Source organism: Opisthocomus hoazin, chromosome 24 (genome assembly GCF_030867145.1).
Source record: "Opisthocomus hoazin isolate bOpiHoa1 chromosome 24, bOpiHoa1.hap1, whole genome shotgun sequence".
NCBI lineage: Eukaryota > Metazoa > Chordata > Aves > Opisthocomiformes > Opisthocomidae > Opisthocomus > Opisthocomus hoazin.
This window is the reverse complement of record NC_134437.1, coordinates 72,987-94,601: the sequence shown is the minus strand read 5'-3', so window position 1 is coordinate 94,601 and position 21,615 is coordinate 72,987. Positions and strand designations below refer to the sequence as shown.

General features: G+C 54.5%; 4 protein-coding genes across 9 annotated transcripts in view; 2 read left to right on the top strand and 2 right to left on the bottom strand.

Moving 5' to 3' along the window:
- Positions 1-10,765, top strand: HMBS (hydroxymethylbilane synthase). 2 transcript variants are annotated; one of them, XM_075442584.1, is made up of 14 exons: positions 1-121; positions 265-318; positions 2,105-2,177; positions 2,865-2,914; positions 3,017-3,072; positions 4,202-4,279; positions 4,604-4,681; positions 5,877-5,952; positions 6,674-6,787; positions 7,305-7,343; positions 8,435-8,554; positions 8,794-8,847; positions 9,372-9,458; positions 9,684-10,765. In XM_075442584.1, the coding sequence occupies exons 1-14, from the start codon at positions 98-100 to the stop codon at positions 9,855-9,857; spliced, it is 1,077 nt and encodes a 358-aa protein (XP_075298699.1). In that variant the 5' UTR covers positions 1-97; the 3' UTR covers positions 9,858-10,765. The 2 variants fall into 2 exon arrangements, with proteins under 2 accessions (XP_075298699.1, XP_075298700.1); XM_075442585.1 differs by lacking the exon at positions 265-318.
- Position 10,766: 1 nt separating this feature from the next.
- H2AX (H2A.X variant histone) lies at positions 10,767-11,619 on the bottom strand. Its single transcript, XM_075442586.1, has one exon. It carries the CDS (start codon positions 11,549-11,551, stop codon positions 11,117-11,119), a length of 435 nt encoding a protein of 144 aa, XP_075298701.1. The 5' UTR covers positions 11,552-11,619; the 3' UTR covers positions 10,767-11,116.
- Positions 11,620-13,988: 2,369 nt separating this feature from the next.
- On the bottom strand, positions 13,989-18,025 carry DPAGT1 (dolichyl-phosphate N-acetylglucosaminephosphotransferase 1). Its single transcript, XM_009938293.2, has 9 exons — positions 17,778-18,025; positions 17,574-17,694; positions 17,275-17,488; positions 16,598-16,744; positions 16,377-16,461; positions 15,738-15,926; positions 14,981-15,068; positions 14,457-14,612; positions 13,989-14,233 (listed from the first exon to the last, which is right to left on the bottom strand). The coding sequence occupies exons 1-9, from the start codon at positions 17,930-17,932 to the stop codon at positions 14,168-14,170; spliced, it is 1,221 nt and encodes a 406-aa protein (XP_009936595.2). The 5' UTR covers positions 17,933-18,025; the 3' UTR covers positions 13,989-14,167.
- Positions 18,026-18,087: 62 nt separating this feature from the next.
- C2CD2L (C2CD2 like) overlaps positions 18,088-21,615 on the top strand; it is a 31,057-nt gene continuing 27,529 nt past the window's right edge. For 4 of the 5 annotated variants that reach the window (XR_012766132.1, XR_012766133.1, XM_075442544.1 and 1 more), the window contains exon 1: positions 19,705-19,963. Coding sequence is in view for 2 of the 5 variants with exons in the window: in XM_075442544.1 (XP_075298659.1) it covers positions 19,715-19,963 (249 nt within the window). In the remaining 3 variants the exon portion in view is untranslated. Of the gene's footprint in view, positions 18,357-19,704; positions 19,964-21,615 lie in introns of those variants that run through there. The other variant, XM_075442545.1, reaches the window with a different exon arrangement.

Sequence of the window (21,615 nt, the reverse complement as noted above, 5' to 3'; positions counted from 1 at the left end):
CGGAGGGCGCGGGTCACGTGAGCGGCCGGACGTGACGTCCGGAGGCGGGGTCCCGCCATGGAGCAGTGCGGGGAACGCTGAGGGCGAGGCAGGGGCGATGGCCGAGCCGGGCGCTGCCGCCGTGAGTCGGGTTCTGACGGGGGCGGGGGACGAGGCGGCGGGCGCTGGGCCGCGCGCGTGGCCGGGGGGCGGGCGCGGGCGGGAGGGGGGGAAGGCCGCCGGCAGCGGCGGGCGGGGCGGCCGCTGACCCGGTTGTCGCCGCAGGCCGAGAACGGCGTGGGCGGTAGAGCGGTCCGCGTGGGCACCCGCCGGAGCCAGGTAGGCAGCGGCGGGGCCGGGGCGCGGGGGGGGGGGGGCGAGGCGGCGCCGAGCGGGAGCGGAGGCGTTCGTCCCGGCGGTGCCGCGGCCTGGGACGCGAGCCCGGCCAGCGGCGGCCCGGAGGGGCCGTGGCCTGCCATCGCAGCGGCTGCGGGCTCGGCTGCTGGTGGGCGGCAGAGCGGGGCTGAGGAGCCCCGCGGGCGGAAGAGCTCGCAGCGAGAGTTGGGCTGCCTGCTCGGGGCTGCTGGAGGAGGTTGTGAAAAGGCTCTCTGCGGAGCCCCGGGGAGGATCCGCTCGGAACGGCGCTGCCTTCGCGCAGTGAACGGAGCGCGAGCCTGCCAGCGCCCTTCGGGATAACCGGGGTCTTGCTGTCGGCTCTTTTAACTTGGAAGGCGTGTGCAGCTCTACTGCGGACGCGGGAAAAAGTCCACCCCTAACCCCACCGAAAACCCCCGAGGCCTGGTGGCTTCAGCCCACGCAAAGGACGGGGCAGGGACCGTCCAGAGGTACGGTGGGTATCTCTTGCCAGCTGTTGCAGCAGGGAGGAGCAGACTGGCACAGGGAGATAAACGTCCTTCGCGCCTTTGTTCGGAGATAATCTCGATCCTTCTGGTAGCACGTTCTGGGAAGAATTCTGTACTTTCGGGAAGGTGTTACGCGTAGACATCGGGGCAAGGGACGTAGCCACGCATGCCTACTCCCTCTTTTTCTAGCCTGAGGCTCTTGTGGCACTTTCCAAAGGGAAGCAGGTACTTCTACTCATGTTATATGTAGGGAAACTACAGTCCTGAGAGCAAAGTTAATTGCCCTGGGCTACACAGCTCATCAGTGGGAGAAAAGCTGAAACTCCTCTGCGGTTGCTGGAGTCTGCCGCTGCTTGAGTGTGTGGAACGATCCTCTGCTAGCGTCATTCTGTTTTTATTTTACTCGCTTCTGCTGTTCTTACGGAAGGGACTGTTCTTCCTCCGCTTTACTGCTTTAAGGTCTGTTGCTTGCTGTGCAGGGTGCAGACCGAAGCTGTTCCTTCCCCCCGCCCCCGAACCTCTAAATAAAGCTCTGCTCTTACATGGGATAAGTAACTCGTATTTGCCAGTAACTACAGATTTTCCAGCGGCACGGTGAAATCCTACTGGCTTCTCCCAAAACTTGCAGTATTGGTGAAATTCATACTCTTAGAAAAAGCAGAGGGTACCCAGCGTGCAACGTGACTTATTCTTTTGTCACCGAGTCACTGAGCAGCAGGAGGACGGTTTTGCTTGCCTTTCTGTCTGCTTGCCGATGAGCGGGCATCTTTCAGCAGTCGCAGTCCGCAGAGGTGGAAGCGGGCAGCTCAAAGTTAGGTAGGTAAAGGCTCTCTATGAATAAGGGCGCCGAGGTGGAATTTCTGACTGGGGAACAGCTGGTGACCTTAACACAGCTGGAAGTAAAGCGTGCGAATCCTGACACACGGTCTGCTTCTCCAGTCGCTCTTCCTGATTCAATACATTCTTCGCTTTACCGCGTCGGTGCTTGGATCACAATGGCACTGGACACGGGGATATGTTATTCTTCCACTTAGTCGATAAAATGAGTTCTTCAGTGAAATGCTGTGGTCGTGATGCGAGTACACGTGGCTCGAGGATTTTGTGTGAGCGATTTTACTCGGGGCAACTTATTTCTAACGCTTTCGATTTCAAGAACGTAGCAGTCACGCATGCCTGACCATCGAAGAAGGGCAAAGTCCTCTCTAGCTCCTGTATGGATGATGTGCTCATTGTATAGGGCTTTGCGTTCTGCTTCGTTACAGCTGGCCCGCATTCAGACCGACAGCGTAGTCGAGATGCTCCGTGAGCTGTACCCTGACCTCCGCTTTGAGATTGGTAAGTTTTTTTGGGGCGCTGCCCTGGGGAAGATGGCTGCAGAGGCCAGCCGCTTATCTTTGCGTGCAAGAGGTGTGTGTAGAGTGCTGTTTCGTTAGGAGGATTCGACCCCCCTTATCTAAGAGCGCCGCCTGAATTCAGTTAGGTTGTGCGGCTGAGCGGCTGCTGCTGGTTTCTTCTAGGGGAGAAAGGTGGATTTCTCCTGATGATGGAAGCTCCGAGTATGTCATGCAGACGGTGTCGATGTTGCTCCCTTTGAGAACCTGATATCGCTCTTGCGGCACCCCGCTAAGTGTTACGGACATTTTGATGTCTGGGGCTTGAGGCGTTGAATAATGCAGGAATAATGGGAGCCCAGCCTTGCGCTGAAGAGATCTGCTGGGTACCTGTTTACTGGCACTCCAGAGAAAGACCGTGGCAATTTCTGCTGGGTCAGCTCTTCCCAAAATCTGCCGTCTGGGCCCTCGCTCTGTTTTTGAGGACAGTGAAGGAAGTCTCAATTTCACTTGTCTTGAGCGAAGCGTGCTTTTAGAAGCGAATTGCTGTTATATTTGTCTGGAGTCTGTATTCACGCAGTAGCGTGTGACACTGTACCTGCTCATTACGTGTTACGTAGCTATTTCCGGTCTAGGCCTAGGAGCTCTGACCGAGCCTCACATTTTGCCTGTGCTCTCTCTCTCTGAGTAGTTGCCATGTCAACAACCGGAGACAAGATCTTGGATACAGCACTTTCCAAGGTAAAGGATCTCTTCTTCTTTCTCCGTATAAGCCGTAATTGTGCTTTATGATATATTTCCAGATGTTTCCGTTGCGATTCATGTTCCTTTATATATGTGTAGATCGGAGAGAAAAGCCTCTTCACCAAAGAGCTGGAAAATGCACTTGAAAGAAATGAGTAAGAGCTCATTGTTTTCTCTTCCTCCTCTGGCATTTGTGGTGCTCTTTGGACATCTCTGGCTTGCTGCATACGCGATCTAGTTTTGTTCTGTTCTGCTACCTGTCTGGCAAAGACAGAAATCTTTGATAAGTCATTGTCGTCTTCTTTTTTGTTTCCGCTCTCTGCCCTGGGCTTACGCCACGTATTTTGAAGCGGACTTGCTGTGTCACTTGGTCTGCTCCAGTTAGGTGTGGGGTTTTTTAAATTTTTTCTGCTGCAATTTGTGTGTTACGAGCGCATTAGAGAGGACGTAATCTAATCTAACCCCTGCTTACAAGTATGTTCTTTTAAAAATACTTTGCTTGATGGCGTTAACATACTGCGTAACGTATTTAGTGTTGTCGTGTTAACATTTCTTAATATATTTGCATTCTAAATACGCAGGAGAATGGGGCCTGGGCAAGTTGTGCGGCTTTCTCGGTAACTTCTTTCTACAGAAAAACTCAGTTCGGGCTCCTGCTGGAGCACAGAGAGATTAGTGCTTTTTTTTTGGTCTCTTTTTCGGTATCCTGAGGAGGGTTTCAGCGGTGCCTATGCCTTAGTTAAAGTAGGTTTAAAACCAAACATACTTTTCTGCATCTCTGACCTATAGACACGTGATAGTGCATTTTTGAGTAAAATCGGTGAAAAAATACTGGATGCTCAAGCATTTACAGTGCTGTCTGTTGGCCTCGTAACGAAGCAGATAGCTTTTACTTTGGCTAGCTATTATTTTCAGTTTGAAGCGTAATACCGGACAACGTACCGGTTGCATTTTGGTACGAGGAGTCTCTCCGTTTGAATGTCTCCGGCCTCTTCCCATCATTCAACCTGATTGTTGTAATGTGTTTTGCATCGCTGCTGGGAGGAAGGCATCGACTCAATTTTACGCGTGACAAAAGGGAGACAGAGAAAGGTGAAGTGGCTTTTCCGGAGTAACGCTAGAATTCGACGGGAATTCTGGCTCTAGAATCCTGAAATTCCTCCCTCTTCTCCAAATTAATTCCCAGGGTAGATTCACATTTTTCTGTAGATGACCTGCAGGCCTCTGGTAGGTACCCCGTGAGCTCAGCTGTCTGTTCAGCGATTACTGTCCTCTAATTTTTAGAGTCGACCTCGTGGTTCACTCCTTGAAGGACCTGCCCACGTCTCTTCCTCCTGGCTTTACCATCGGCGCTGTCTGCAAGTAAGTGTGGATGTGAGGCTCGATTCTCTGAGGGATTTGCATTTTACAGTGATGGTAGTGGTAGGACAGTAAGGGCGGCTTACGTCCTTTTAGGTGTTCAGAGTTTGACCGCCTTCCGATTAATCCTTGAAACAGCGGAAACACTGGAGCTGTCCTAGTGTTTTGTAGCCAGCGGGTTTGCTGGAAATTCTTGCTTTTACGACGATGATGGGGTATTTTGGAGCCCGAGGCAGTTCGTCTGGGGACCGGTAGCAGAACTGTTAAGCTTAGCAGGCTTCCGTTAAATGATGTATCGGCCATACTGAGCTTGCGTTATTTTTGCAGAAGAGAAAACCCACTTGATGCTGTTGTCTTTCATCCCAAAAACTGCGGGAAAACACTGAGCCTTCTTCCTGAAAAGAGGTGAGTGGGGAGAGGAAGGGGAAGGTGTGGAAGTAGAAGGGAGGAGTTGGTTGACACTTCCCCAGCGGCTAGTCAGTGAGCTCCTGGCTTTGCACTGTAGTGGTTTTACAGTGCCTTCCGTTAGCTTTCCTTAGACGTTACGCTGAACTCACTCGCTGAAAAGAGCAACGCTGTCTCACGGGAGTGCGGCACACCGAGTGAGGTTGGATCTCTCGAGCCGCCCTTGAGTTGCAATGTTTTCTGAAGTTAGACCCTTTCTTACCGCAGTCTCCGGAGTGAATTCCTGCTCCTTCCTATTGTGCGTAGAATGCAGACGTGGTGTCCGGTGGGGTATTTTAGCTTGCGTGGCTCCGAACTACGCTCTTGTTCTCACCCAGCCAGCTCTCATTTCTTTGCGGTCTTTTTGGCATCCCTTTCTAACGGTTCTGTTGGGAGCGTGAGCAGTGTCTCCATTTTGAATTACTTGCCTTTTCATAGAGGTGATTGGAGTCTTTTGGCCGAGACAGCTGAGTGAAATTATTCAGATGAAGGTAACCGTTGGAAAGATTATTTTTTTTCTGTATTAAAGTGAAAGAAAAGAACAAATGTAGTCTTGCGCTTCTGCGCATCTGGATAGCAGGAAAATCACATCTGTTTTAGGTTCCAGGGTACTGAGAAAAGCGAACGGCAGACGTCTCTAGAAAGGGAATGTTTACTGCCCGGACTGACAGTTTTCTCTGGTTTCCAGTTACGCACCCTACCGTTACCAAAGGTTCTCCTCCCAGTGCATTTCTATCATCGATGAAGTCCCTCCGTTTTAGTAACTTCAATTGTTCGGCTGTCTGGTTCAGCCTGGGTCAGCCGAGTCTTTTTTTTTTTTTTTTCCCCTTTTGCCTGTGAGAAATGTTGTGATCTTTTAATGAGGTTTCATCGGTCATCGACCGTGGCTAAGGACTGCGCTTCGGAAGCGCTTCCTCTAAATCGGTTTCTTGGGAGTGGCTTGCCTGCATCTAGCTTCAGCCAGGCTTCATGCTAAACCTCGGAGCGAGAGTTTCCTTTCTTCTAAGGAGATATAAATGATTGGTAGGTTCCTGGATCTTTATTTCGAATTAAAAAAAAAAGGTCTTAATTTGTTTCCTTGAAAGTTCTGACGTATCTCTGGCTGGAGGTGAGTGTAGGAGTATTCTGGATTTCATTGATTTTCTTTTTCCCGCAGCGTGATTGGAACCAGTTCGCTTCGGAGAGCGGCCCAGCTGAAAAAGAAGTTCCCTCAGTTAGAATTTAGGGATATTGTATCCTTTCCTGGCAAAACGTGGGAGCCGGGTAAAGCTGCAAACAGGAAAATAGAACTCGATGCGAAATCTAGAAGCAAGGCTGATTTACGCCACCTGACCTACAAGAACAAACTGCTTCCTCAGAGGCTGCGCTCCATTAACGCAGTAGGGGCGCGTAGTGTGCCGTAGCCCATTCTGTCCTCTGCTTTCACGTGAGGCCGTAAAGTAGGGGCCAGCCTTAAATCTAGCCGAGATTCAGGATGCAGATGAATCTCACGTTAAGGAATGTTCAAAAACCCGCTTCGTGGGTGCCTGCCCTACCATGTGTTTGTCGCAGCGGTGTGGCCGAATGCCGATTGGTTCCCAGTACCCCGGCTGCGATGTGGGCCACTCGGTCCAACGTGGGCCGCCGACCTAGTTGTAAAAGGCATGGTTACTTCAGTCCCGGTGGCCGCCGCCTTCACTGTGCAAAAGGAGTTAGCGTCGGGTGTTAATAACATACTTAAGTGACATGCTTATCTTTGCAGAGTCAGTGCTTGAATTAATATTCCCTAATGCTCAGCAAAATTCTATTTAAGGAAACAATTGTCCGTATGTAACGCTTCTTTCAGGATGGTGCTCTGGCCGATTCTCATTTGGAGACTACTGGACTCTGTGCATTCTGTGAACAGGCTCAGGCGAGTGTTGAGTGGTTATGGGACTGCCTGTTGTTTCTATGCTTGCTTAATCGCTTCTGCAGAGAGGGAACTTAAATACCCGCTTAAAGAAGCTCGATGAGAAGGAGGACTTCAGTGCCATCATCCTGGCTGCTGCTGGGCTGAAGAGAATGGGCTGGGAGAATCGCATCGGCCAGGTGAGCAGCAGCAAAGCAGAAAATACCGTTCTCTGCCAAACGGTCAGCCGTTTGCCTTCCAGACTTCACGGCTGTCCTGTCAAAGATGAGCGTGCAGTCTGCAAAACCCATTGCCACGTTAGCTCGTGATTTGATGCGCCGCTGGGAGGATTTTCTTTTCTTTGGCTAGGTGGTTTTGTTTTCGTCGTACAGAAACTTAGACTGTTCTGTCACTGCAGTGACAGTTTGCGATGTGATCGTCTCCTGGCATTTCACAGTACTGGTGTCCAGCAGCGCAGCAGTGTGCGTGACTAAGATTTGTTTGATTAGCTAATTCACGCGGTGTTACGGTCCAGGTGAAGGAAAGTGCATCATCTCACTTTAGGGGTGGAAACACTGAGGCACGGGAAGGGGGAGGTGATATATCTTTGGTCAGGCGCAAAATCAATTGGTTTAGAGGTGAGCGTGGAATTTGGCTCTCGCTTCCCGTATTCTGAACAGCGCGACGCGAGTTAACTCTGATTTGACTTTCTTCCAGCTCCTAAGCCCTGAAGATTGTCTGTATGCCGTCGGACAGGTACGTTGCAACTTTTGTGTCTTAGGCCGTACTGCGTATTGCAAGCTGGCAGCAGTACGATGTGTCGGAGTAGTTAATTGTGCCAAATACTTCTCGTGTGTTGGTTGCCAGAGAACTACTACATCAATCTCTGTTGGCCGTTACGCCGTTTTAGGCACAGCTTGTGGGAAAAATGGTAGTCGGCTCTGTTACCCGGTGTGGTGGGGGCTGATTTCCATCAGTAATGGAAAACCAGTAAATGGTAAAGGTAACGCGCGGCACAGCTGCACTGGGCCAACGGGGCAGAGAGGGGCACGCTCGGGCAGGGTCGGTGTTGCGCTGTACTGAGAGAATCGTGCAGAGCCGCCGCAGCGTCTTTGTCCTGTGACGCTCCCTCCTTCTCCCTGCTGCACGGTGTCCTCGCTCCCGTAGCGTGGAGCTGAAATACCTGCCTTGCTCTTGGTGCTCTTGTTTATAGGCAGGCAAACCCTTCCAGCGCATGCTGGCTGTGTGGCTGAGTTTACGCGGTGTCGCACAGTGGATATCAAACTTGGGAAACCCCAGCTGGCTATGCATTAGGGATTGCAAGTGACAGATCTGCAAATTCAGTCTGCCGTAGTGATTTTGATCACGCGTTTGTCAGGTACCGTGCAGTTCCCCGTTTGTTGTTTTGTTTTTCCCCAGTGTCGTTTCCCGTTTAGGAAAGAATTGTTCTGTCGCTGTTACTTATTCGGGACTTGATTTTTATCTTGAGAAAAGGTTGGGAAGCTTGGGTTTATCCAGCCTTCTTGTCACGAAGGGATATCGGGGTGGGTTTTTGCATATACGCAGTCATAACGGAGATAGGTTCCGGAACGGTTTGAGGTGACGGCATGATCTTGAACGCTTGGCTAACGTAGGTTCGGATCTTCCCTTTACAGCAGTTGCTATAGGATGTCGCTGCGACCAGTGGGTTGTTTTGTACTTCCTTTCTGTAAATGTCTACACAGCGCTCCCTTAGTGCGATGCATCCAAGCCTCCGAGTTCTGTCTCGTGACCGGTGCTGAGTGCACACCGCGATGCATGAAGTTGAGGAATTATTATGATACATCGCGTGTTTCTTCTTCTTATAGGGCGCCTTAGCAGTGGAAGTTCGTGCCAAGGACCAAGAGATACTGAATATGGTGTCTGCCCTGCACGATGCAGACACCGTGTTACGCTGCATTGCGGAGAGAGCCTTCATGAAACATTTGGTAGGTGTGGCATCCATGCTGTTCTGCCTGTAGCAGTAAACACTGCTCTGCTACTCGACCTGACGCCATAGCATGGGAAATGTGTTACGCTTCCCTAAAATTGTGAGGTGAAGATTACTTCTGAATAGAGAAGGGCCTGAAGAGCGGTAGGCAGGGCTGTGTGCAGCCTGAACTTTTTAGAGGCGTCTGCTTTGAACGTGTCGGGTAGGAGCCTCGGCGTCAGCTGCTTTCTGTTTTAGGAGGGTGGATGTAGCGTCCCCGTCGCCGTCAACACCGTGCTGAAAGATGGCCAGGTGAGGAGCATTTTGTATTTGTGTGGGATTATTTCTGGAAACCTGTTCCAGTGCGTGTACGTTCCCTGACGGTAACTCCAGCAGATTTCTCGATGGCTAATTAGGGCAGATAGGCTCCTGTCTGGAGCCTTCTGGGTTTGTGTCCGAAGCGGGAGTATGTGCATGGGTCTGGCTACTGAAGCTCGGTCTTCTAGAAAATGCCCGTATAATGAGCACCGGAGTTCCTCCCCCTGCTTCTTGAAAGGTAGTGTTGCCCTCGGATCTGAAAGTCTCGCTTCTGACCTTACACAATGGAGTGTGATTGAGGAGGTGGGAAGCTAGCAAAACGTTTGGCTTTTTCCTTGGCAAGCACACCTTCTGTACCAGGGATTACTTTTCTTATATCTGGCTGATCCCACCGCACTACAAAAGCGTTCCCGTCCGGACTTAGCTTTGTATGTTGCGTGTTTTTTTAAAAAAGGGGGTTGTTGGCTTCCTGTTTGTTTGTCAGCGCGGTACGAATCCCTTCTGTACGTCTTTTCCAGTTGTATTTGACAGGAGCGGTCTACAGTTTGGATGGATCTGATAGCCTGAAGGACACTATGCAGACCGGTGTTAATTATCCCCGAGAGGTACGTGAACCACGGTGGCGCCAAAATCCAAACTTGAAGCTGAATTGCAAAACCAGACCATTTGAAATCTCTCTTTTGCTTTTGGTCTGGTTCTGTGGAAACTGTAACAGCGCACTGTTTTCGAGGCTCTTCAGACCACCGATTTTACCCCGTTTCATGTACGGCTTAAACTATTCACGGCCTGCTCCTTCCTGCTGCCTTATGTTGAGGTGTTTGTATTTGCAGAACGAAGATGGACCAAATGACGATGTGCAGCACGTTGGCATCACAGCCAAGAATGTCCCTGGTCAGGCCCAGGAAGCTGCAGAGAACCTTGGTGTTGAACTAGCTAGTTTACTTCTGAACAAGGGAGCTAAGCATATCCTTAGCGTGGCAAGGCAGCTCAACGATGCACGCTAAACCTGTGGTGTGGTCAGCACGATGGCTACCACTCGAGCAAGCCTTTGCAGCTATGCTAGCATCCTCCTTTGGAGGAAGGGATTTATTTAAGCGTTCACACCGGTCTTATCTGATGTTTGGGCGCAAAAACTTGAAATACTAAGTGGACTAATTTGAATAGTTTACGCTGTTCAGGGTTTTCATCCCCTTCTGCGTTTCTCTAAATCGCAAGTGTCTCCATGAAGTTTTTTCAACAATTTTTGTAGCCAGAAAGTTGAAAAAAAAAAACCCTAATAAAAAAATCTGTAAGCGTTCTCCTGTTCCATTTAGGAACAAGGCACTCATTACAGATTATAACCAGACTCAACTGTGACATACTGAAGTACTTCCAGTAGTCATTACTATTATTTGGGCCTGTTCACTCGTCGGAACGCTGGCGAGGAAGACCGCTATTAGGTTCCAAATACTGGGTTCCTCATAGTAAAGTAGCACAGGTACAGTGTACATCGTAGGCCTCAGTTAAGGTAAGGAATTAATTTTGCAGTTGTAAGATATAAATTTGTCAATTGGCCAGTAATAAATTGGGAAGCAGACGGCGTCTAGTTTCCCTTGTATGCCTGTCTACAAGGGTAATGTGACACAGTCGTTCATCTACCCTAATCAGTCAAGGGGGAGCGGAAGAGGGAGCCTGAATATGGGCTATTGTGCCTTTCTCTGTAACTGTTAGCCCTCTCCCTTTACCGTGGCTCCTTGTGCTCGCTACCGGGTCGTCATCCTCTCGGCTGGGCTCGTGTGTTACAGTGCCTTGTAGGAACACCGAAATGGCGCTTTACTGGGGTCCCATTTTGGAAACGAAGCATTGTTTATTCTCTATGCAACGTCCACTGAATGCAACAGATGATAAATACAGTTAAATTATAACCACCCCAGTGTAAGTGTAGTAAGTCTTTACGGAGCAGCTCTTCTGTGCACAGTTTTTCTGACTGGACTTTGGCGGGCCGATTCGTCACTGCTGCTCGGCTGCCAGCCGACTGTGGATGCCAGCGCTCCGAGGCCCCGCAGCGTGCCCGGTGGCCGGGCAGGCAGCCCCCGGCTAGCGGGGCCGGTGCTGCCTCTAGACACGACGACGGGACAGAGACGCGCCCCCCTCCACATCCCACCCCCCCTCCCCCTCCCCGCGGATCGCAGCTCTCCCAGTGAGCAATGGGGGTGGCCCTGAAAAGGGCCTTTGTGTGGTGCCGGGGGGGGGGGGGGGGGGGGGGGTCGGCCGTCCGGCCGTCCTAGTACTCCTGCGACTGCTGCCCGCTGCCCTTCTTGCCGGCCTTGGTGGGGCCCGCGCCGCCGCCGCCGCCCGTCTTCTTGGGCAGCAGCACGGCCTGGATGTTGGGCAGAACGCCGCCCTGCGCGATGGTGACGCCGCCCAGCAGCTTGTTGAGCTCCTCGTCGTTGCGCACCGCCAGCTGCAGGTGACGGGGGATGATGCGCGTCTTCTTGTTGTCGCGCGCCGCGTTGCCCGCCAGCTCCAGGATCTCGGCCGTCAGGTACTCCAGCACGGCGGCCAGGTACACGGGCGCGCCGGCCCCCACCCGCTCCGCGTAGTGCCCGCGCCGCAGCAGCCGGTGAACGCGCCCGACCGGGAACTGCAGCCCAGCCCGGGACGAGCGAGACTTGGCCTTAGCTCGGGCCTTACCGCCGCTCTTGCCACGGCCAGACATGGCGCCTCGCTACGCTCTGGGCGCGAAACCCCCTCCACCGGAGCTCTGCGGCAAAGTGAGGCCGCAGTGCCCGCACCCAGGCTTTTTATGACCTTCCGCAAAGTAGGGCTCAGCTCATTGGACAGCGCCACCGCGCCTCGCTATTGGTGCGTCTGCCGGAAGAAAGTTTTTGCTGACTGGTCGCCAGTGAGACGCCACCGCGCTTGCCCGGAGTCTATTGGCGACGGATACTGGCCAATAAGAAGGTAAGGCGCCAAATTCATACTGCGCTGAGGCGGTTGGTGCTCGCCGCCGGTGAGGGGGGAGGAAGGGGATGGAGATGGTGGGGGTTGGGGGCGGTGAGGGGGCGCGGCCCCGCCGGCCCCCGCGGCAGGACCGGCGCGGTGGCGAGCCTGCCTGCTTCTCGGGGAGCCGCGGTCGGTGTGGTGGCGGCGGAAGGGCCGGGCACGCCGCCGCGGTGGGCCTCTGCTGGCTGCCCTGGGGACGAGCGGACTGTCTCGTAGAGAGCCCCGCGCGCTTCCCGTCCACCCGCGGGCAGCCGAAGCACCCGCCGCACGAGCGCTAGTGCTCCTGACAGGAGGCGGTAACGCTCCGAGATCAGTTCTGCGTAAGGAACTTGGACTGTGCTACCGCTTAGCTGTGTGAGTAAGGGCCGGTCACTGTAACCCAAAGGGGCGGAGGAGCGACCGTAGACGGGGCACTCCGATGGCCGAACCAGCGTGATGCCGCCCTGGCTGGGCTGCTCCCAGTGCTTTTTGAGGACTGGGGTCGGCCCCTGGGTCCAGGCCTCGGTCTTGGCCTGGGTCCCTTCCAGAGTGAGGCGCGGGGGCTCCCGGCGTGCCTACAGATCGAGGAAGATCCCCACCTTTGAGGGTGTTTGCCTGATGGCGGCATATGGTGGAAGAGCATACGAGGGATGTGTAAAGCCCACTGTGGGATCCTTTTTAGGGGATTGTGGGAATGTGTGAGATGTCTTATGGGCTGTTTAAGAGAAGCGCCAAAGGTGGGGAAGGAGTCAAAGTGGCCTAGGAGCAAAAACCGTGGAAACACGTAAGGAGAAGCAGGGTGAAGAAGGTGGTTGTGTGTGAACGTGTTGCTGATTGGTAGCCTTTATCTCTCCAGTCTGTCCCGTCTCACTGAACTCCACTTGTAGTTTTTGGCTCTCTCTGTGTCTCTCTCTCTGTGTCTCTCTCTGTCTTTGTCGCTCCTTCTCTGTGAGAAGATTTGAGTAACAGCGAGTAGAGTAGTACTGCCGACCTCGGGCATTTGTGTGCCCCAGCGCTGGGAAAGCCAGCGGCTAGCTACCGGACAAACTTGTGTGTTTAAGGCCAGCCACTGAAGGGATTCATAATGTTTGCGTGTGCATACACGTCTATGTTTATATGAATATACTCTACCAGCACACTCCCAAAATGATCTGCCGGAGAAGAGGAAGAGGTTTCAGCCGCTTGTACCGTTCAGGCTGCGTACTGTGTGTTTTCTGTGTTGATTTGTGTTGCTGGACACGTGTGTGTTTTTGCCTACCGGGAATATGTTCCCAGTCTCGCTGCTGGCTGGACTTGGGTGCCTGCCAGCGCAGCAGCCTTGCGACTATTATGGTACGGGACTCAGCGACTTGTACCGTCACCCATCTCGGCGTCCCCGTCTTTGCTCTGTCGCATTACTTTACTTTTCACTCCCGTTCATCTTGCGCAGACTCTTTAACCTGGTACTCTGACGGCTGGTATGTGTTTCTGTCGGGTAGTAGCTGTTCTGTGGTGGACTACGGTGCCAGACACTGCTATATAAAGAACGATTTGTATGTGAGGAAAACGTAATTGCAGCCTGCAGGGTCTTATTTCCATGTTAATCTCAGGCTGTTACTGACGTCCTCTGTTACGCAAGGACACAGCGATCCTTACTCTGCTAGCCTGTGCCAGGCGTGTCCTATTCCACGAAGGAAGGCAGGAAGGCGGGTGATAAAGATGTTCAGAAACAAACGCCCTTCGGCGCGAACGTTACCGGCAGCTGTGAAAGAGGAGAGGTATCACGCAAACTAGTTTCACTGTGTGTCGATATTCTCAAAGCAAAGCACTGAAGGGGAAAGGGTACCGTGAGTTATTTTATTTTCAGAGCGCTCTGACTTTTGGGCATGGTTTATAACACGTTACTCTATGTCCATGGACCAAAGACGGGATAGGAGAAGCCAGGAGAGGATTCTAGTTGACTTGTTCTGCTGTGCAGAGTCTCACAGAAACTGAATTTCCTGTTTTCTCTCTCGGGGAACACTAACGTGCTTGTTAGATGTATAGAGATTTCCTCTTTCCCGCTTTCCCCAAGTGCTGCGTGTAAACATTTCGGTCATTCGCTTCCCCTCTGAAAGGTATTCCCAATAACAATGACGTCTGAGCAGCAGTGAATCTGTTCTGTCAGCAGAATCGGACAAAAGCCCTCTGTGCACAAAAAAAAAAAGATGATTACGGTACAAGACTGGCCCACGCAGAGTACTTGCTTGCATTTTGACGGGTGTCCCGAGGTTCTCGGAGGGCCGGAGTGAGATCGGTTGAATCATTTGGCCAGCAATTGGAGAAAGTTGACTGGCAGGTACAACTCTTTCCCCTGCTCCCGACAGCCCAGTCAGACATCATAAAACAAGCGCACTAGTTGGTACCGGATCGCAAATGCAATCGTGCTGCCCAGGACCTAGGTAAGAACCAGACAACGGAAATGTTATAGTGTTTAGTAGTTTACAAGCCGACAGATTACTCCTTTGCAGATGGATTTGCTACACTTTCTAGCGTGTCTCGTTTCACTAACTAACAACATTTAGGCCTTTGACACGGTCCCCCGAGACATCCTTTTCTCCAAATTGGAGAGAGATGGATTGCGGAGTACGTCTTTCTAACGGAGGAACCGTTTGTCTGACCTGAATGAGTAGCAACAGGAGAGTGAGATTTCGCTCGTGAGTGGGTCCAATCAGCTTGATAACAAAGTTAATAAGTGTCATATTATTGCACTCGGTGTATTCGCCATCTTCATCCGTTCCACTCCTCACATCTACTACGTGCAAGATCTCGACTGCCTGGGGAAAGAAATATCGCACGCTACTTCACCAGGTACGTTTGGTGCTCACCAGCTGGTTTTGCTCAAGATCCCCTTTGCTGCACCGTCCCTGAAGTCTGGCTCGTGCCCTTACTAAAATGCCAGGACAGGCTTACGGTGGCCCTGGGGACTCGGCTACGTGTGATTATTCTGAAAGATTGATCTTTAACACAGTCGAGTGACCGCAAGGGACGGTGACGGATTAAGCGGAATATTTCCTTCTGGATTTGAGCCAGGAAATAACTCGGAAACCCAGAAGTTCTGCATTCCCTCCCGTCCTGTTCCCCCTCTCGCGTTTAATCGCCGCCTCAAAACGCGTCTGGATTTTGAACGTTTTCTGGATATTACCTTCAGAATGTTTGTTCCCAGCGCAGAGAGGCTCTTAGTTTTGAATTTGGAGTAGCTCATCTCCAACTTCCCTGTACTAGGATTGAGCCTAAAAGAAACAGTAAAATTTTAGGCCAGATGGAACACGGAGACAGAGAGATCCCTATGCAAGCAGACTTAAGATCCCCAACTGAGTCGCTGAGAAAGGCAGCTGGCGGTGGAAAAACCAGGAATACTCCGATACGCTTAACGACAGCTGCCGATACCCAGTTCCTCGGATCGGGCAGAGTCGGACGGAGATTCCTCCCCGCCGCACCCCCAATATATGCATAAAGCTGTATAGTTTTAAAAATAAAATAGAAGAATCTAACATCTGAGGAGACAATCCCGGATATGGCATAGTGCCACAGAATGCTTGCTACTACGAAATCTTAGCAGATCTTGCCGCAACAGGATTAAAAGCGACCCGTGTCAATTTCTCTCAGTCTGGTAGCTAAGAATAATCGTATTCTAACAGTTTAAAATCACTCTTCCGTGTCGGGGGGGGGTGGGGGGGGGTGGGGTGGGGTGAGTGTGCACGGTCAGAAAAGCTAACTTCTTTGAGAAGCCTCTGCTGTATCACTTGACCGCAGCTGCTCAGATCAAGCCAGCTACCATTTAACTATAAAACTTACTTTGATGGTTTTTAAAAAGAGCGCTCACCACCACCTTTCTCAGCTGGCGCTGGCGATAAAAGGCACAACCTGTGGTACCATTATAGGTCCCTCGGGTACATTACCTCGGCAGCCGGTGACGGGGACAAGGAATGACGTGGAAGAGTTGAGGCAACGAGTAGAGGAAGTTGAGCACTTGCGGGATAAAAAAAAGCAGCATTGTTTTGCTGAAGTGCCCCAAGATCCCCACCACGGCAAAGGTCATGCCGGCAAAGTAGCAGAAGGTGTCTCCAACAAACACTCGAGATGGGTACCTGCAATCCACAGCACAGAAAAGGAGAGGTCTGTCACGGTCGCTGTTGCCGCGAAAATAACTTTATAACCGCTGAAGAAATTCCTGCGGGGCAAGTTAGGGGCCAAGAGGGAACTGTAGCGTAGCTACACCATGAAAACGACATCTTCGGGTATTATGCTAAGAACGGTGGGACTGGGACCCGCAACCTCACTTGCGGAGAATACGGTATGAAAAACCAGCTAGCGAGACACACGAGGGAGGATATTCTGTGCACTTTGGTGAGCCAGCGTGACTGGGATTGTTCTAATAAGAAGAAAAGCTACCGTTGCATCGGTGCTCTGTGCTCCGGAAGCCTGTCTACGCTCCAGCGTCCCAGCTGCACGTCGGTAAGTGGTTTTGTTTGTTTGAAAAGGGAGAAAGTGAAGGGAAAGGATGTTTCCGAAGAAACTCTGCATGTCTGTCCTCTTACCAGTTGTGGTAAAACAGCCCCAGCGTGGTAAAAAAAAAGGGAATCATGAAGTAGAGAGAGAAAATGTGATCATCCCGATAATCCCCTATAGAAAGAAAGAAAAAAAATGCATTTGTGATAAGACAGGACTGGTTGATTTTTCGTAATACCAGCTGTTGAAATCTAGGATTCTATCTCCCTTTGCTTTTTGCACCCGTAAACGTGTATGTTCTCTTTCTTACCATTTAACTCTAAGATGTTGAATATGATAATGGAAGCAGCTATCACCAGAGACTGCCCTGCTTCGATTCCGTTAATTCCAGCAAGAATGTTGATGGCGTTAGTGCAGAACACTGCTAGCATGCCCATGTACGCGTAGTAGAGGATACCTGCAGATCAGAGCGAGTCGAGTGCTTTAGTATTCGTAGGCGAAGCAGGCCCCGGTCCAAGTCATTGAAACTCTCGCTCCCTCCTTTGTACAACAATCCATTACCTAGCGATCTCGGTGAGTTTCAATAGCGGTAGCTTACGAATAAATCACTCCCTCTCCCGTGAATCGGCTGTCACGTACACACGGCGACTGCAGCAAACCGCTGCGACACGGCGGCAGACTGGAGCGCTCTCTTTTATGACCTTCAGTCATTTTGGTGTGGGCAGCCGAGTGCCGTGTGCACCTGGCGCTCAACTGTATCGCCAGAATCCTGCGAAAATGACCGGTGCCTATCTGTGTGTGGCTGAACGCGCGCTGGGTTTCTGGATGCTCTGTCCAGCCTAATATCGAGCGGGTGGAGTCGCGCCCTCTCACCGGTTACTTAAGCAAATCCTTTCTGTCTTCCCTCTGCTGCAGAGAGCCGACACGTGACCCCTTCCACCGATCGCTCGCCGCTTGGATGATGGCTGCTGGTGATTCGTAACTTACCCAGGTCCAAATGCATGCCCAGCAGCACCCGGAAAGGCTTAGGCACCACAATGGTCGTGTTCCCAAAGTTGGTGAAGTAGACCATGAGTAGCGGGAGGGAAGCCATGGTAGGAAGGAGGAGCTTGTGGCGCCAGCGCAGGTTCAGAACATCATCTGCAAAGCCCAGGAAAATCATGCAGCAGATGGCGAGGAGCGAACCGATGAGCTCCACGAACTGCGGGACAGAGAACAGGACCCCAGTTACCGACGGCCGCTCCCTGCCCGCGCCCGCCACGCTCCCAGGGCCAGGCAAGCCTCACCTCGTCATGAGGAAAGGCCACGCACTGCTCCTCCACGAAGCACCTCAGGAAGGGCACGGGGATGAAGCAGAAGAGGATGATCAGGAACACGGCCCCGCTGATCACGCCCTGCGCTTCGGGGCTGAAAGGAAGGTAAGGCGGGGAGTCAGCGTAGGCGCTGCGGGTCCCGGGGCCGGGCCGGCCCTGAGGGGCAGCGCTACTCACACGGGTCGCCGTGAGGCCTTGTTGAGGTCTTCGCCGAAGAGCCGCGCGGCGAGGAAGTGGTCCTTGAAGGCCGGGATCAGCACGAGCGTGCCCACGAAGCCCAGCAGCGACCCGCCGAGGTTGATGAGGAGAGGCACGGCGGGCCAGGCCGCCATGGCCACGGCGGGCGCGGCCCCTGCCAAGGGCACAGAGCGGGGCCGGGAGCGGAGCGCCGCCCGCCAACGCCGCTCGCCGCGTGTTTCCAGCCGGACGCTAGAGAGGAGGCACCGGATGCCCGGGTCCCCTCCGGCCTATCGGCGGCGGGCTGCGCCATCTTTGCCCCTGGCGCGGGCCGCCTGCCGTCGTGGTGCTCTGCTCGGCCGGGACCGGTAGCGCTTTCGGCTGCGCCGAGGGCGTGCGTAAGCGCCTGGGCCCGGCGCTGGAGTCTGCTCGCATCCGCGCCTGCCCCGCGAAGGTCTCCGCGCCGGAAGCGGCGCTCGCCCCGGCCTGGGGCCGACCCGGCCACGAACTCCGCCCCGCAGCGCCCGCGACCGCCATGGCTGCCTCGGCGTCCCTTGAACCGGCGTTCTCCCCCTCCAGGTACGCCACTTCCTCCCGCGGCGGAGGGCTGCGCGGGGACGGGATAGCGCTCGCGCGCCCTTACGGCCGCCGGAACGGCGTTTTGCCCGGGTCTGGGAAGCGGCGGTTGCGGGCGGCGGCCGGCCACCCCCGGGCAGCGCGCTCCCCGCCAGCCGCCGAGCTCCGCGCTTGCTAGCGGCCGGGGCGGGGAGCCGGGTCACCGGGCGGCGCTCCCGCGTGTGGCGGTGGCGGGGCGCGCGCGCGAGCGAAAAACGGAGCGGCCGTCGGTTTCGTTGCGCCGCGCGTTTCCTCGGAGGTTGGAAAACACCCAATAAAATGTCTTACTCGAGACGTGCGGCTGCCAGGAAGTCTGCAGCAGCCGTTGCGTCCCCGGGGATGATGTCTGGGGGCGCGGTTTCTGCCGCGGGTGCCGCGTTCGGGTGCGAGGCGGGGAGCAGCGGGGAGCGCTTCCCCGGGCCCTGCGCCCGTGCGAAGTGGGGCGCGGCGGTGGCTGCTGATGGCTTTTTCGGTGCTGCCTGGAGAGCAGCTGCTGCTGCGTCGGGAGCGGCCGCCTCTGCTCTGCCGCCTGTTGAACTGGCTTTGTGTGCTTTAACCGAGCTCTAAAGAAACTTGGCGGCCGGCACGCGTTACTGCGAGGGAGGGACTGCAGCGCCGAGTGTGGGGGGGGTGGTGTTGGCCGGATTCCCCCTAGCAGCGAGGAGTCGCCACCAGCCGGCCCTGCTACCCCGGGTCGTGACGAGAGGCCGTCCAAAACACCCGTGTGCGCGGCCCTCCGCGGCGAGGGCGGCCCAGGCTGGCGGCAGGCGAACGGAAGGGTTCCATCTGGACGGTGCGCGCCGCGTGCCTGGCGGCAAGAGCGCAGTCTGCTGCCGGAGAAGAAGCGTGACCCTACGAGCAAAGCGCTTTCGGTCGCAGTTCGACTTCAGGCTGCCAGACGGCCGGCGGCGGGGGCAGCCACGGGGTCGCCTGGACGGGGCGGGGGAGCCGCGAAGGCGCGGGGTACCGGGTAACCGGTGAGCGGCGCGCCGGGGCTCGGGCCGCGCTGCAAACCCCTGCTCCCGCCGGGCCGCGGGGGGGCGCGCTCGGCGGCGCCCCAGCGCCGGAAGGCGGCGGGCAGGGGGAGGCCGGGGCCGCGGCTGTGCGCACGCGGGCCCGGGGCGCCGCTGGGGCCCGGTTGCGGCGGCGCGCGGCGGTGGCCGGGCCGGGCCCACGTGCGCCGCGGGGCCGGGAGGAGGGCGACGGCGCGGCCTCCCCGGCTGTCCCCCCCTCTCCCCGGTGGGAGGTGGCAGCGGCTGGCCCGGCGCCGCGGCCCGCCCGCCATGCCTGCCGGCCCGCCGTGAGTCGCTGCGCGCGGTGCCATGGGGCCGGATCCGGGCTGGGCCGCGCTGGTGCTGCTCTTCGCCGCCTCGCTGCTCACCGTCGCGGCCTGGCTGCTGCAGTACTGGCGGGCTGCGGCCCTGCGGGTGCCGCGGCGGCGCGGGGCGGCTGCGGCGGAGGAGACCGGGGCCCGGGCGCTGCTCGCCGCGCTGCTCGCTCTCCGGTCCCTGCGAGAGCAGTGGCAGCGGGCCTGGGTGCGAGCGCTGAACAGCCAGGCGCGCCGGCACGGGGTACGGCGGGGCCCGGGCGGGCGGGGGCGGGCGCCGCGGCGGCGGCGAGGTGAGGTGGGGGGGAGCGGCGGCCTCTGGGCGGGCGGGGCCGCCCGCCCTTTGTTCGCGGGAGCCGGGGAGGCCCCGGCTTGCCGGGTGCCGTCGGGGGCTGCGCGGTCCCGGCCGAAGGGAGCCGGCGTCGCTCCGCGAGCAGCGGTGCGCCGGCCCGGTGGAACGGGAGCGTGACTAGACGTGAGTATGCCGCGTTGTAAACGCGCGGAGAGATGGGCGGTGGGTAACGCGCTTTGTTTAACGCGGTGTGGGGCCTGGGCCTGCGTCGGGTCTGATGAAACCGGCTGGTGTAGCGCGTTCGAGGTTTCCGCAGCAGCCGCTTCCGATTTTTCCGGTGTTTATTCCCTTTAATATCCCAGCGTTACCCTTGTATTGATCTGCAACTTTGAAGTTCACAAAGCAGAATGCGCCTCGCTGATTCCACGTGGAAATTGTTGCACGGTAACTAGCGTTGCCTGCGAGGTAGGGGCTTTTGCCTGCAGAAGCTGCGGTCCACAGTGTGTCGTAGTCTCCTTTTTTTTTCTGTCGTGTGAGAGAAGGGGGAGCCTTTCTGTTAAGGTGCGTGGGAAAATTAAAAGGTAAGAAAGGTTAGCGTGAAGCTCCTACGTACGAAGAAAAGGAAACTAAAAAGTCCTGAAGAATGCGATATGAACTTGTGTTTCCAGTTGCGTTGGACAACTCTCTTCCCTTTTGACAAAGCGAGTTGAATTCTGGACTAGAGGCAGGACAGAAAAGCGGATCTCGGCGCAGCTGGACCACGTGAAAAAATCAGGCCATCGGCGAAGGTGGGGAGGAACGAGAAATTGTTACTGCCCCTGCCCCCAGCTATTGTTAGTCGTATCAACGTAACAGGCTTTGTAAAGCCTAACCCCATAGGTAACATCATGACTTTGACTTCTTTGGGAATGTTTGCACAGCAGTCTTTCCAGCATACTTTCCGTAGCTCTTAGTTTCTCTCTATTTTCTTTTGTCTAAGTGTAATCCCCCGATAATAACTTGCTGGGATGAGATGAAGAAATTACATCGTTGAGGAAGGCGACTTGGGAAGAAATGCTTGTTTTTATTACATGGCACCTGTTTTTTTTCAGAGAAGTCGTTTTCACTTACAAGGCCTGTAAGTTGCATCGGTGCAGTAACAGACATTTGAATAAAGCCTGGGGAACGTGAATGAGCGTCCTCTGCAATTTGACCGAAGGAGGGCTTAACTTTCTCAGCAAGTATCTGGGGCGGTTCGGTTTTGGCCTTCTGTTTTGCTGCTTAAAGGAGATGACGTTGTCTGGCATCTTCAGAGCGGAAGGGTTAAGAAGGCTTGCTAAGCAGTTAGATTTGAAAGTAACCGCACAAGTTGGAACAAATCTTAACGGCATAGGGCAAGCACGGTGTTCTTGAAGTTCTGTAGTCCTTAACTGTAGCAGAGCAAAACCCTTTTTGAAAGGGTTTAATCGAATGATCTCCTTCAAAGTGCAGAGCGAGGGCTGATATTATTTTTGGATGGCGGTTGCCTCCTGGCGTTAGAAAGTGCAAAATGACCAGAATGGGATATTTGCGTGTAATGAGCCACCTTGGCATTGCTTTTCCAGACGTGGACCGGGAATGGTTTT

Coding starts and splice junctions, on each gene's coding strand:
- HMBS (XM_075442584.1), top strand. CDS start 98: ATGGCCGAGCCGGGCGCTGCCGCC. Junction 2,178..2,864: donor TGACCTCCGCTTTGAGATTG/GTAAGTTTTTTT, acceptor CTCTCTGAGTAG/TTGCCATGTCAACAACCGGA. Junction 7,344..8,434: donor GTCTGTATGCCGTCGGACAG/GTACGTTGCAAC, acceptor TTCTTCTTATAG/GGCGCCTTAGCAGTGGAAGT.
- H2AX (XM_075442586.1), bottom strand. CDS start 11,551: ATGTCTGGCCGTGGCAAGAGCGGCGGTAAGGCCCGAGCTAAGGCCAAG.
- DPAGT1 (XM_009938293.2), bottom strand. CDS start 17,932: ATGGCGGCCTGGCCCGCCGTGCCTCTCCTCATCAACCTCGGCGGGTCG. Junction 16,462..16,597: donor CAACATCTTAGAGTTAAATG/GTAAGAAAGAGA, acceptor TTCTTTCTATAG/GGGATTATCGGGATGATCAC. Junction 15,069..15,737: donor CCCCGTCACCGGCTGCCGAG/GTAATGTACCCG, acceptor TGTTTCTTTTAG/GCTCAATCCTAGTACAGGGA.